This window comes from Lingula anatina, chromosome 9 (genome assembly GCF_051362555.1).
Source record: "Lingula anatina isolate TDL-2025a chromosome 9, LinAna3.0, whole genome shotgun sequence".
Classification (NCBI taxonomy): Eukaryota; Metazoa; Brachiopoda; class Lingulata; order Lingulida; family Lingulidae; genus Lingula; species Lingula anatina.
Genome location: NC_141775.1, coordinates 14,030,968 through 14,045,813, shown reverse-complemented (window position 1 = coordinate 14,045,813; position 14,846 = coordinate 14,030,968). Strand labels below are relative to the sequence as shown.

Below are 14,846 nucleotides of genomic sequence, written 5' to 3'. Positions count from 1 at the left end.
TCAGAGAGAGAGAGAGAGAGTAGAAAGTCCATAATAGAGATGTGTGTTCTTACTGAACTAATGAAGCCAATGGCTGACGAAGCAGTCGAACAGAGCATGAAATCAGGATGGTTGACAAGAATCAGGCTGCAAGAAAAAGTCAGGAGACCCATCTTGATGCGTCGTAATTTTGTAATGATAGTACAGTGACAGAAGTTAGCTGCTTGGTTTCTTAAAGTACTTTGTTTTTTTTTTTATAGCACTTGATGTATCGATTATACGACGAGAAAAACAATTCTGAGGTTGCAGTTAGCACTGTATTTAGGAGGGCACCGTACATGCTAATGCAAGGCAGGGTTTTGAACGTAATGCCTTGCGTTGTGAAGCCTGTACTTTGCAAATGACCCTGGAGTGATCAATTGTCGACGGGACAGACGGGGAGAGAGAGATAAGAATTGTGATAATGTTCGAATAAATAACATTCAAAACGAATTCACGGTGACTTGTAAAATAGTTCCTTTCATTGGGATACAGGTCAATTTCAAGGTCGAGAAAACTGAATAGAAGAAATAATATTCCATTCATCTCAGTGCTCTTTCGGGAGAACATATCGATGTTTGGGGCGCGTCCCTACTTCAAGCAGTAAGATTGGTGCATATTACGTCTGCCGGTAAGAATCCTCTTTTTGTTCAATTTTTGTTTATTGTTTTTTTTTTTCTTTTGGCGCGACAAAGCAGGTTCAAGTCGAAAAGTTATCTTCTTATCTTTTTTTCCCAACATTTTGCGAACCGAAGCCAATTTCCACTGTCAGTTCTATTAGGTCGGGATGTTGGTTATTTAGCCCTTGCCGCTATTAGGATCAATGACTCACTACAAAACTGTTCTGAACGGAGACCTGGCTGCCTCGTATACGCAAAAAAAAAAAAAAAAAAAAAAAAAAAAAAAAAAAAATATATATATATATATATATATATATATATATATATATATATATAATTTGATAGGATTTTTTCTTTTCTTTTTGCTATAAATATCCTACTTTGCGTAAAGTGTATCGATTATAAGTGTTAAGAATGAGAACGATTATGGTATTTGTCAGGGCAAGCAGTTCTTTATTATATGAACATCGCGTTCTTTAGGTGGACAGTTTTTAGTTTCAGTACTTTACTTTAGGCTGCAGTGATTTCTTACGTGACGAGAGATATGATTTAATCGCATATATGTAATGAATTTCAAATTGAAACACCGAGAACACGAAGCGAGAGGCAAACTAGAACATTCGACCGAGTACACAAACGGTCGGTTAAGGTCAACGAAATGTTTTCTTTCTGTCGCGTTACTATTTGTAGATGTTCGCTTTTGTCATTGCAGTCGTCGTTCGGGAAAACAAGTCGGCGTGCCCGAGAAGGCGTGTTTACGTGTTCTCAAACACTACAAACACAATATATATAATTGATAATTGATGTTATGAGGCAAAGTTTATTTGATGGAGAGGACGCAGATGATTTGATGAGTTAGTCATAATAAATACGAAACAACCAACACGATCACACTGTGCACAGGTAGCGTGAGTTATGGTACTCCTTCTTATCGTCCTGCGATTAAGGGTCGGCGTTTGTGACCTGGTTGATAATGGTGGGAGCCCGCGGTGTCGATACTGCTCTCTGGGTAGGATGTGCCGGACCTAAGTCGTGTCTCTGCCCACACTGCAGTAAGACCGTGCAACAATGATCTTGGTGGACTTCTGCTTGAGTCCTTCAAGCATAAGGTTGGCGGACTCCAAAACTGTCCTTCATTGGACAGATTCATTGCATCAGATTCCATATGCATATGTTATCTAAAATACCCATCCGCGGATTTCTGTGCACGCATTTGCTCTTACTTCAAGGTCTTCAAGATTGTCAACAACGAAAATGATCTATCAACGTGTTTTCTCTGTAGTGTAATTGTATCGTTGATATGATTTAGATGACGCAAAACAGCATAGAAGACTTGCTTACCGTCACATAGTCGTTTTTGTGGGTTTAAATGAAATAGCTGTAAGTGGGGTTGGTCCTTTCTGCATTGATTTAACACATTATTATATTAAACACAATGTTATTATTTCACAATGAAAAGAAATATATGGTTAGTTAATACAATAAGGGGGAGCTAGAACTTGTGGAAATTTGGAGGTCAGGTACTGGAATTTTTCATCAAATTTGATTTATCACTTATTTATAAACAGTCTAAATCAGTTAAAAAGCCACGCCATCAGCTGCCCGCTGAACCCTGCCAGTACCTCTCCAAGGTGCGCGCTGTCTATGAGTAATATATGGATCAAATTGCTATGAACTAGTTCACACAGACGATGTTTTACCCAGCTCTGATCACTTGCCAAATAGAACTCATGTCACCCTGAGTTTAAGAGTCTTCATGGCTAGATACGGGAGCAGTAGCGCGTGCTTCTGTATACTGTAGTGCTGGAGTATTGTGACTGAAGTTGTTTTACTTCATCTTACTGTTACTAATGTCGTTTTTAATCCTAAATTGCTTATGTATGTGGGTCCATGTATGTTACTTTCGCGCTGATATTTAGTTATTCGTCCCTAGTTTATTTCCTGTCTTAATTTGGTGCTTTGAACACTTTCCTGTTTTGTTCAAACATCTATTTAATACCGACCCTTTTTGTCCCCATCTTGTTGTCCCCATCATTTTGTTAATTCATCATTCATGCATAACGATTTAACAAAAAGTGATGAAAAGGGGGATACAAGAAAAAAGCTAGATAAAATTGTTTTAATGAAACGAGTTTAAAAAATCAGAAAGACAGGAAATCATACTTAATTGCTCACATACTCAGGGTACCCAGAGGCTTCAACTTACCAGCTGCCCTTAAAATACGCGGAAAGATCTTTACTCAAGGAAATTCAGATTAGTCTAGAATGCGTAGTAGGATATCGGTGTAAGCGGAATTCCCGAGCAGGCATGAACATAATAGAGTCTGTGAGGCAAAGGTCAGACGCTCTAGTTTAATCTGAAGACACTCAGGTTCTCGGGTCCGCACACAGGATTGGGTTTAAAAGGGGCAGATAGTAGAGCACGTGTTTTCACTTAAATCTGTGAGTGCACAGTCTAGTGTAGTCGGGGGAGAGCAGGGAAACTATCAGGCTTTTGTGGTAAAATTTTGTCCCAGAAGGGTAGTTGTACAGTAGACTTCTCTGGGATGACAACAACCTATCCCAAGCCAGCACTGATTACCATGACTTTATTAAAGTCAGCATAAAAACAAAATTGTTCTTTATTTCGGACTTGAAAGAGGACAGTGACAGGGAGAGATTTTGCCCTGTAAAAAGAGTAAGATCTTCGCAAAATGTTTATGCAAGGTTTTGGCAGAGGGTTTGGATAAAATACGTTACGCAAATAAACATTTTGTTAAAACTCACGCAGGGAGCAAACCAGTTCATTTAAAGGGATAATAACTCTTCGTATGAGATCTATATTTCACAATAAAAACATTTGTGAATAACTCATAGAAATATAATATATTCTGTTTTACCACAAAACGGCAGTTATAGCTATTATTCTGATATCTGAGCTTGTCTTTAGACCACGTGACCTCCATTGATGGCTATACTCTGTTATTATCTCTTGAGTTATTTTAACAAAAAACCAAACTTTTTAGAAAAAAACCAGGGACTAACTTTGAATGTAAAAATGGATTCATTAACCATTGGTAAGTATGGGAAAATTGTTGTTTACTCCAGGAAAATTAATTTTTTGGCCGAAACGAAGAGTTATTATCACTGTAAGTATGGCTGTGGATAGAGAGTGCAACATAGGAAAATGCATTATCCCTGAAGTCATTTCGTATGTTTAATACCTAGAATACTTGGAGACAAAGCAATGTAAATGTCATTCTCATGTTTAATAGTCGTCTCATGAAATTAGGTGTTAATTTAAGGTAGTTGTAGACCAACGTTGTCAGTTTAAAAATAATAATGATAAACCCCGGGAAGTTTCTTTGTACTCCTAAGATGACACTTGTAACATATCAAAACATGTTTTGTAAACAAACAAACAAACAAACAAACCATTTTTTATGTACAGACACATTTTTATGTACAGACATCTTGTAAACACATTTTAAGGAAAACCGTTAGGCCTGTTGTCATGAAACTCACAGGAGTAATCGATCTTACTATAACACAGGTCAAGTTCGAAAATCGGCATGATAGGGCCACTACTTTGGCAGTTATTCTGTTTTTTCATTTTTCAGCATAAATGCAACACTGTAAACACAATATACCAAAAACAGATAGGCCAATTGTCATTAAACTCACAGGAATGGTCATTTTTGCTAAAACGCAGGTTGAGTTCAAAAATCAGCATAATCGGGCCATTATTTTAAAGTTATGCTGTTTTTTTCACATTTCCTCAGATTAAATTCTTAGGCATGTTAACAGTTTCAATTTTTAATTAATAAGATACGTAAAAGTGTTTGTTTGGCATTTCCTGCATCTTTACAACATCATTACTTGATTATGTAAAAATGATGGTAAACTTGTTATCGTGTATTGTGTAATAAAGTTTCAAAAATGGAAATAAACTCATATCATTGCAGTTTGTCAGATTCAATCATTCACTATGTTCAGAATCTCAGAATGGTAGAAATTGGACATTTAACGCTGCTCTATTAATATTTTTCCCATCTCATCAATTTTCTTAGTTGATCATATAAAAACGGTAGTAAACTGTTAATTTTGTTTTATGTCAGAAATTGTTAAAACTGGGAAAAAAATTTCAGAACAGTGCTGTCTTGTTTCCATTTTGGCATTTTCAAGTTGTGACTTTGAAGTTCCATGGGCCTGAAGACCTTTGCTAGTCACATTTTCTGAATATCCATAATACTAATATTTTATTATTAAAATTGATGGTCATTATGCTGTTAAACATTATGCAATATTGCATCAAAATTTGAAAAAAAACTATTTTGGGCACTGCTCCCTTGATGAACATTAAAAAAAAAACATGTCACTTACTGTTCTCAAACTTACAGGAAAGAAACATGGGACTAAAATACAGCTTCAGTAGGCAATGCAGTCTGTTTGGTAATTCTTACTGCCAGTTAAACGTTTTTTTTTTTTTTTTTTTTTTTTTTTTTTTGTGAAAATTTAATTTTTCACATATTTTCAAGGTGTGACTTTGAAGTTCCACGGGCTTGAAGACCCATGCTAGTCACATTTTCTGAAAATCCATGATACGTATATTGTATTATTAAAAATTAACGGTCATTATGCTGTTAACCATTATGTAATATGGCATCAGAAAAGAAGAAAACACAATTTTGGGTGCTGCTGCCATGATGACCATTATGGGAAAACCATGTTACTTATGATTGCCAAACTTTCAAAAAAGAAATACAGGACTAAAATGCAGCCTGAGTTGGAAAAGCAGTCTAATTGGCTTCTTTTTCTGGAAGTTATACATTTTCAAAGTGTGAACTTGTTACACATTTTACTTACATTGGTATTACCTGTTGAGCATAATTAAAATTCGATGTTGAATTTGCAGTTTAACATAATGTACTTTTGCATCAGAATTGACAGTAGCCTATTTTGTGCATAGTTATTTCCTGTTTTTTGTCTGTACATTTGACAGCTTTGCTGCCTTGTTTGCTAATTTTTATTATTAGATATTCAAAGAAGGTTACAAAATATGAATTCCAACAGGCGCATAAAGGCCATCGAAACTGGAGAACGCGAACTTTCGGTGGGAAATGGCACAATTTAACTAGGAATCATGTTTGAATTTTAAAAGTTAAAACTTTTGTTTAATAAATAGGTAAAGTTTAGACTGGGCAAGAAGCAAGAGGTGCCCGGGTTGTTCTGATAATCATTCTATACACAAATGCGAAGAGCACAGTAAAAAGATCATACTCGTCGTGACGCTGTGCAAATAAAGGTCTTATTGAGTGTTTGAATTGCGTCTGGCAGGACGTGGATTTCTATGGAGGCGTCCGAGAACGCGATCGTGATTGAGGTGAAATATCAGGTGAAGGTTTTTAAGGCCACTGTCCTAAACGTGTTTATGTTTGGCACAGATATCTGTAGGGCGTGGGGCGTTGTGTCCTCAGACGCCCCGGTTAACCAATGCCTGGAAGCCATAATGTCTTCTGTACACATTTATCTGGCATTCACTTGGAAATGCAGATTTAGTGAGTTTAAGTTATGTTGAAGGAAATCGTATTGATACATTTTAAGCTTAAAGTTATTCAAGGGATTTTTGTTTATTTGTGTGTGTGTGTATAATTGTCTTCTTGTGTATTCAGCACTATAAGTATGTGTGTTGTTGCCACGCATGTAGAACTTTCCCCTAAATTCACAATTTCGCAAGGTAGTTAACCTCACTTAAGGTAATTAATCTCACCCATAAGCGAGTTATTTTTAACTGGGATTTTTTTCGTTCCTCGTTGATGGTATTGCATATAGACATAGTGTTCACGTGCTCCTCATGCATACCGCGTGGTGTGTATTATAAAGCTCATAGTTCATAAGAAATGCGGTCACCTATTTAATCTACTTTATCCTCAACTTGAATGTGGACATGAAATCGGTCATACGATAGCTTATCGCCTACTGAGGCAAACGTGTATATATTTCGTCTGTTGTGTGACCTGGATGTTCACCGATTCTCTGCATCCATGGTTCAAGGTTGTAAGTATTGTAGAGTGTTTTTATTGCCTAGGCACGTACTTCTCTCAGGACGTTTGTGGTTTGAGAAAAAATGGAGCTTTAACTAAAAATATTTGTCAATAAAAAATCAATTTAATAGCCTTTCAAAGGCCTTCCTCAGTTTTTATTTCCCGATTTTCTAACTACATGCAAATGAATCTCTCTCTCTATTTCTCTCTGAGAACGAAAAGGGTTTTAGAGCTGTCTCGCAACACATTTATGTGTTGTAAAATTGTGCGACGACTTGTAGAATCCAAGTGTAAAGCTAAAATGACACATGGCCGCGGTTTGGGGACACGTCAGTATCTGTAGTCAGGCGTGTTGTACACCAATCACATACAGCGCTATCACTGATTACGTTTTTATCTACGATATCAACATGGACGTATGGGCATAAAATGGCCCGCTTTAAGTTCATTTAAAACCCCAGACGACTTCTTAACAAATTAAGGTCACTCACACTCTGTTGCCCTTTATCTGGGACAAGACCAACGTAAAATTATTTGAGGACAGGATCGAGTTTTGGCGAATGGACAAAAATAGAACGGTAATCTTTTCTGCTTATTTGATGAAATTAGCGGTCGACAGAGAATAAAGAGGCAGGGCGAAATTGTCCTTTTACAGAGGTGGACCGTCTGTAACGTCAGATATGGTGCACACTTGATGACCCACTACCAGGGTGTCTGATATTATAGTCAAATTTTCAAAAAGCCAGTGAGTCAAATGACTGTCTATTTATTTAAAGACACATCTGTGAATATCTTGTGAAAATTCCATCTGTTGCCCAGGTAGAGGGTACTCTTTGATGTGGGTGGGCAGTTAATCATGCCTCTCGTAATTTCTGGTATTCCTCTGACTTTTTACTAAAACTTTGACGGTGATGAGGCAGAGGCCGGTTATCGGTCTGTACTGTACTGTACTGTATCCAATATGTCAATCAACCTTTAATATCCCAAGCGTGATTCGAAAAGTGGGAAAGTAGGTGAAGGCCTTGCACGAGGTAGAACCGTGATTAACACTCAGATAGTGGAATTGGGGGAAATTGGGTTAGTCCAGAGTCGGCGGCTCGCCTTTACCAAGGAGGCAGAATGACCGTTACCGGCATGCCATACCCTTCGGTTCTAGTGAACAGTCAGTGAGACTGTTATGGGGAGTTTTGATCCCCCTAAATTTTCTACTGAAGTTTTTAATTTGTTTGCTGAAGGAGATTGTGGTAATTAGATGCTGAAGCCTCTCGTGTATACATCCTTTCGATATATGATTAACGTCATATTCTGTCCACAACGGGAAATGACTCAGAATATATGTTTTAGCTCAGGGTACGAAGCCGTGATGCACTTCTACCAGTGTCATGTTACCCAGACACTGAACCTACTGGAGTTAAAAATAAGGTGCAAATTGATTTCTTTTATTATTTTCGATACGTGCACGAAACGCAAATTAAACTGTGCGTGTTCGAAAATGCCCCGAAGTCATATTTTTGTCTACTGTGCTTGTCTGCAAAACCGATTATCTTTTTCCAATTTAAACCTTATTTAAGCCTTGAAAACGATAAAATCCCTCAAATAAAAGTGCTTTATGTCGGTATTTTGTTCTGAAATGACAGGAAGACATCGCAGTCTAAACGGATAATGATTCGTTCAGAACTCAGTTATTTCATTTTATAATGTCGCAGGGATGGGGGTAGAGCAGTCATTCTTGAAAAATTTGATTAGATTTGGCGTAAAGAGTAAGACAAAATAATATTTCGAGGCAGGGCTTGGGGCTTGCAATGTCGCATATATTTATAGTTCTATACTGTATTTTTTAAAGTGAGCTGTCGGGGTGCAGCGTCTGCGGTAATCCATCACATCTGACCTTGGTCTTGCAAACTAGCGCGGTCTGCTATGGTGTTATTCCGTCCGTGTATAATATAATGAACCCCTTCCACGTTTTCTCCAGACAGAAACAGTTTCCGCCCAGACGTCTCAGTTTGGCTTTTGCAGTGGCGTAAATGGTTGCATTGGCAACGAAGCTGAAGCAAGGCAAGCGGCAATCGTCTCACCAACGTCTGAGTATGTAAGAGGAGAGTTGATGTTTCACAGTCCAGTGCATCTCTACGTGTCTTAGGCAACGCGCAGTGTGAATTTAACTTATTTTTTGCATTTCGTATGTTATGTAAAGAATAAAGCTCAAGTCTGTGGTGAATTGTCCAGCCCGAGTGTACTTTTAAAAGAAAATGGTCTTTTGAAGAGGCCATTGAAAATTTTGCGAGGAAAGCGTCAGCCTGCCGTTTAGAGTCACATTGTACGAAAGTACTTTACACTAATAAAGGTAATAGTGCGTCTTAACACATACTAATATTCCCTTCAGTCCCAGACTTCCTGATAAGAATCAAGAGTCGATTATTTTCGGCGTGCGTGACAGGAAGCTTAGGCACAATTTTAAGGATACACAGTAAAATACATTTACAATGACGCCATGAAATACTGTGTGGTAGTCAGTCAATATCTTTATCGATTTGTGTCGTATTTTATCGGTTATAAGCATAATAATCAACTTGGTTGGATTTATTGTATCATTCTATTAATATTGTTCGTTGAAATCGTTTGTCGTGTCTCTCACTCTTTGGGGCAGTTAATTTTATATCGTATTATCTTTATAATATTTTGATGTTTTGTGTCTGTAATTATATATAAGTGTAGGTGACAATGTAAAATAGTTTCTCATTTTGTTGTAAACGTGTTTTGGAGAAATGACTGCTCCTTGAATACATACAGGAGTGCGGGGCACTTGAATGAACAAAGAATGCAAACTTGACGTTTGACAATTGTATCAAAAACGCGACGAAATCCGTACATAGCGTTCCGTGACTCCTATTTCTGTGTTCAGTTGTTCAATCATCAATAATTGATGACATAAGGGTTATCAAAGGTAGAATGCCGCCATAGTATAAGCCGAGGTTGGGGCGACCTACCTAAATATTTGTTACATTGTTAAGGTGGTCGATAACGTTAGCGATCGTTGCTAAATTTGGTTTTGGTAGGCATAATCAGCGCATTCCCTGTATATTAAATGTACATGCATAAGTTGTCTCTGTTTAGGTACAGTCTACGCATTTTAGCTAAGTGAATCAATTTGCAACTGGGTCTAGTGAAAATGGGATAGATGTAATTGTTGCACAAGGACAGTTCGCCTGTACTTGTACATGTATTGGGCCTTTGAGTTAGAACTAATTCTGTCTTATTGTCCTTCTGGAGAAAAGCTCATGTGTATTGAGACAAATATATTGTCATTCTACTTGCAGTCGTGCCTCCCATGATTCTTCCAGTCATTAACCTTGGTATAGTTTAACACCGTTAGGTCGGTTATCCTCTGTTAGCAGGTGAAACTAAAGAGTTCTTGGCAATGGCTCTGGTGCCAGTCAGTGCTTTCGAATATTAACAGATGCGAATCCAGTGTTATTTTAGATACTGTAGATAATAACTATGGCGAAGTCGTTCACTTTGGATAATTAACCGAGTTTCTCAAGGTCAGGTCGCCGTCATGAAAAGTACACGTTCAACTGGAGACCCGGAGGGAAAAAAGCGCATTCGTGTACCATGCCGTCGTAATTGATTTTACGATCCGCAGAATTCCTTAAAATAACCAGCTGCGTAGGTGAACAAAGTGCACTTTTGCACTTACTGTGCTTTTCATCTGTAGTGTGTGTGTGTGTGTGTGGGGGGGGGGGGGGGGGGGGGGGGACGCGTGCGCGCTCGTGTGTCTGTGTATGTATGATAGAGAGATAGAGCGAAAGGGATAAACCAGAAAACTGTAAAAAGGTAGTTATACTTGGAAAAACCAAGCAGTCTCTTACTAGCACTGGACCTGTCTTAAGGCCCACTGGACCGCCCTAGATCTGTCTTAAACTCATCGTTTAGTACGGCTGCAACATGCTATTTACAGACTATAAGGAAGTCACGATTCCCTGAATTTGAAGGCCAACCATTTGGTTAACTAAGCCATTCGTTTATAAATACCATAAACATGACGCAAACTTAAATAAAAGACCATCAAGTCGATTTGTTTGAAAGTTATGAAATGAATTATTAAGGCCTTTTTTCATCTAGCAGCATGCCCATTTGATAAAGCAGTGCCTATGTTTTAAGAGATTGACAGCTTGAACTATGTATGCTTCAAGTCAGAAAATCACCGAAGCAGAGCCCTGCGCTCAACACGACCATTTTAATTAACTTCCGCCTAAACCACATAACGCGAACTCGTGGATAATTTTGGAGTATTAAGTCCTGTACATGACAGAACATATACAGTTGCAACGACGTGAAAAAGCTTACAATCTGTCACGTTGCACGTGGTCCAATCTCATTTGTTTTTCTATAGGCATAAATCACGTTTACGATATGACGTATTATCACGATTTATTTATGAATAAAGCCTTTATATCTTTTATATTTTCCAGGAAGTTTAGAGCTCACCGATCGCGACCACATTGAGAAAATTTACCAAAGCGTCTTCCAGCTCCTCCGCGAAGATATTGGGACCACGGGTCCCGAAGAAACCTTGAAATACACCCGACTTCTCATGGCTCTGCCCTCGCTACTAAGCGTGAACGTCAGGGTGATAGAGAACCTGTTCTGTGGACAGTTAAAGTGTAGCAATACACATCTGGAGGACCTATTGAGAAGTCTACTCACCTAGAGAATGCTAACAGTATGTGTGATGTATAGTTTCCTTTGGGGGCACGTCGGCTGAATCCGTCCCTCGAATCATGAGCCACGGAATCATCTGAAAGGATCACCCAACTGTGGAGGGTCTAGTGTCTGAGATAAATGTAATGGAACAGAAAGTGAACTGCTCTAAACAGTGACATATGTGAATGACACGACAGACTTTCCGGTGGACTTACGTTTTGTCAGTTCACTACGTGTAATTCCATAAATGATACCCAAAATCAGCCCAGGCTTTCCGATTGATCGCAATTACAATATATATACTGTAAACTGGAAGCTCATTATGATAGGAACTTCTTCCTCGACCAATGCTTATTCCGAAAAATGGTTTGAGTGATGTTGAAAATGAGGTTTCTGTTTCAAGGGTTAGGGGTGGGGTTAATTAGTGATAACCAGGTATGTGTGCGTGTGTGTGTGTGACTTCATTTTAAGATATATTTATTTCAACGTCGACAGTTTGTCAGGGCTTAGTTGAAGTGATCTCAGTTTTATGTTTTATGATTAAAAACACGTAGAAATTATTTTGAATTGGACAGCATAATGAACCACAGACTGTAAAAATTTACCAAATGTAAACACCCAACTGTTGAAAACCTAGCAATCGGAGCCCGTCAAGAATACAACGAAAAAAGAAAGTACAGTTCTAGACAGAAACAAAAACAAAGACGAAATACTGTAAGCAGTTGACCTCCTTTATCTCCATTTATACGGTCTACTAGTTGGCGCGTGACGTCATGTTGACGTCGAAATGACGTGAAAGTGACGTTTACATGATGTGTGTCCTTTTGCGCTTACGAGGATTGCAATCTCTCAGGCCCTGATTTCATTTCGAATGAGGTGCTTTCAATTTGATTTTAACTTATTTTCAATGATGCTGTTGTCGTTAAGTTAATGTTCAACGTGTAGATGGACATAACAATATTTATCCATTTTATTTTCATTTGTTTGCTATTTGTCTCATTTGTTGGTGATTTTATCCCTAAACAAATGAATACCCTTGCATATAAAACATGCTTTTATTCATTGCTTTTATTTATTGACCGAAAATTTGTTCGCACTTAGTTCTTTTGAGGTACCCCGAATGTGTGGAGTCTTTATTCATCATGCTTTAGAAATCGTGGATAAATTAAAGAACTCTATTTTTACCTCATCACTTTTTGACTTATTTATATCCTCATCTTTTGTTTTAGATAATCACTATTGATAAGATTTACCTCGTAGTCATTTGATGCACTGAACCAATTGTATCTACACTATAACCACAATTGTTGGTATTTGGCTATTTCCGTAAATGCATGCAGTAGTATGTTGGGTTTTACGGAAGTAACTTATTAATTACTAGTTCTACCTCCGTAGATCCTAAACGTTTTTGACAAGAACATATATGTTTAAAATTTCGGCATTGTTTATGAAACGTAAGTTAAGTTATTTATTTCATCAAAAATGATTGGATGTGTATAGTTTCTTACCTCGTTACGCAGAGGACACCGTACTCACTTTGAGAACGAGTCAGAAAACACATGAAAGGTATTCATCAGGATCATTTAATTCGTGTCCTAGGTTTAGAATTTTAAACATCTTGAGCAAAACATTTTGGATCTACCTCTCTTATGTAAGTGTGACCTCATCTTACTTAAAAAATTAGTTCACGCAATCTCATTGCTATTATTTACCAGCACTTCCCTTGTCCCACTACAACTGAAAGGTGCGTTTACAGTCAACATGGAAATCATCTGAGATAGGCCTAAGCCACTTTTGACTGGATTTGGAGAAGGATGGGGTGGGAAATATCACAATCAGTTGCAGAACAGCACGAATTAAACATGTAATGCGTATCTGTTCTGTATTGCTTACTAAGAGTTGCAATCTTATCGCTACAAATTATGTTACCCCCCTCCCAAAGATCTTGTCAGTCTCGTATGACGTCACGCTGTGGTGACAGTCTCATTTGGTATCTTAGATGATTTCGAACTATCTCAAGGTCGTTTGATTATTCAAAGCTCACCAGAGGCAACAAATGAGTCCCACAGTTTCAACGTTCACCGCTGAACCAGGGGACTTACTTCGGGAAAATTAGTTTACCTGCCGCCTTCAGAGAGCTTAATCAGACGACCAGTGGAAGAGAAGTTGCACCCACAGGACTATGTGTTACGTGGCTGTAAATGTGCCTTTAGAGTTGTGATTTCATTATTCATAGCAGCAAAACTATTTGCAGAAATGCCTGGCGTTAAGCCGAAAATTGTAACTTTTTACATTTAATGTTAAAGGATATTTTTATTTTCGCGATTGATAGATGGAGTTGCTCGTAAACTGCTGAAAATGTATTCTTTTGACAGAGTTCCATATGTTTACTGACACTGATTGTTTGACATTTCATTTTCTGTTCTGGTTATTTGTTTTGCTTAGGTACAAGAATAGAACAGTTTTATGATAGTACATGTTGGTAAAAGAGAAAGAGTAGCAACATGTCAGTAGTATGATTTAAACAATAATAAGACGACGATGTGAAGTATGCTTACAGCAGTGCACTGACCGCGTTTTCGTACGAAAAGTTCTGTTGCCAACACCTCGACAGAGAGGTTTTTGTTTGGAGGGTCCCATGACTGATATTTCGGTTATTTAAGTAAGTGATAGGACGCGTGTTTAATAAACAACCTGGTTTGTCGGCTGTGGACAAAAGCAGTGCGAGCATGTTCAATTTCCAGTCTAGGAACCATATTATTGTTGAAACTTCAAATGTGTTTGGTAATTTTATCAAGTGCGTGTTTTGTGTTTTTCTTTTTATTATTGTTATTATTATTTATAAGTGCTGTGAATAAAACAGTAATTTGTGTATGTGTAACTTATGTACATGTGTTAATAGATTTATGAACGTATAAATTATTTATTTATTTGGAATAAAAAGAAAATAAAGATAGTGAAATTTGGGGAAAATCGTGTGCTATGATTTTACAAAACATCTTTATGTAAATTTTAATCGGAAGACACATTACAACAGCTGCTTTAAAGAATAGTTTCTATAAACTATGATTTCTTAAAAGACGTTATACAAATTTACAAAATCCAACCATTTCCCCACTTTTCTCTTCCCCCTTCTCTTCCTTTCTCCCTTTTCAGCTCTCGTCTCTGGAATCTCACCATTTATTTCTCAAGATAGAGGGCGCATTTCTGGTCTTGAAAGCAATCTTGGAAAATACAGAGCCCTTGATCTTTGAAATCGATGCTATAAAGCATTCCCAAGGCCAAACACGTGTAATCTGAGCAAGTGTCGGTTATTTTCCTTACATAAACACACTAGTATTTCCAGAAATAAGACCAGGTAATAAGGTTATTTTGATACCGCAACACTGAGCTGTGGTTTCCTCTCTACTTGGAAAACAAAAGATTGCACGAAACTTCAAAAGGTTATGAAATTGTGTTGAAATTTTCATCTTGGTGAGAT

At 37.7% G+C, this 14,846-nt stretch overlaps 1 protein-coding gene across 3 annotated transcripts in view; it reads left to right on the top strand.

Annotated features, from left to right (window-relative positions):
- LOC106174089 (uncharacterized) overlaps window positions 1–14,331 on the top strand; it is a 30,820-nt gene extending 16,489 nt beyond the window's left edge. For all 3 annotated transcript variants that reach the window (XM_013555481.2, XM_013555480.2, XM_086995449.1), the window contains exon 3: window positions 11,134–14,331. In XM_013555481.2, the coding sequence (XP_013410935.2) occupies window positions 11,134–11,372 (239 nt within the window). In that variant the 3' untranslated portion in view covers window positions 11,373–14,331. The remainder of the gene's footprint in view (window positions 1–11,133) is intronic.
- The last annotated feature ends 515 nt before the right edge of the window (window positions 14,332–14,846 follow it).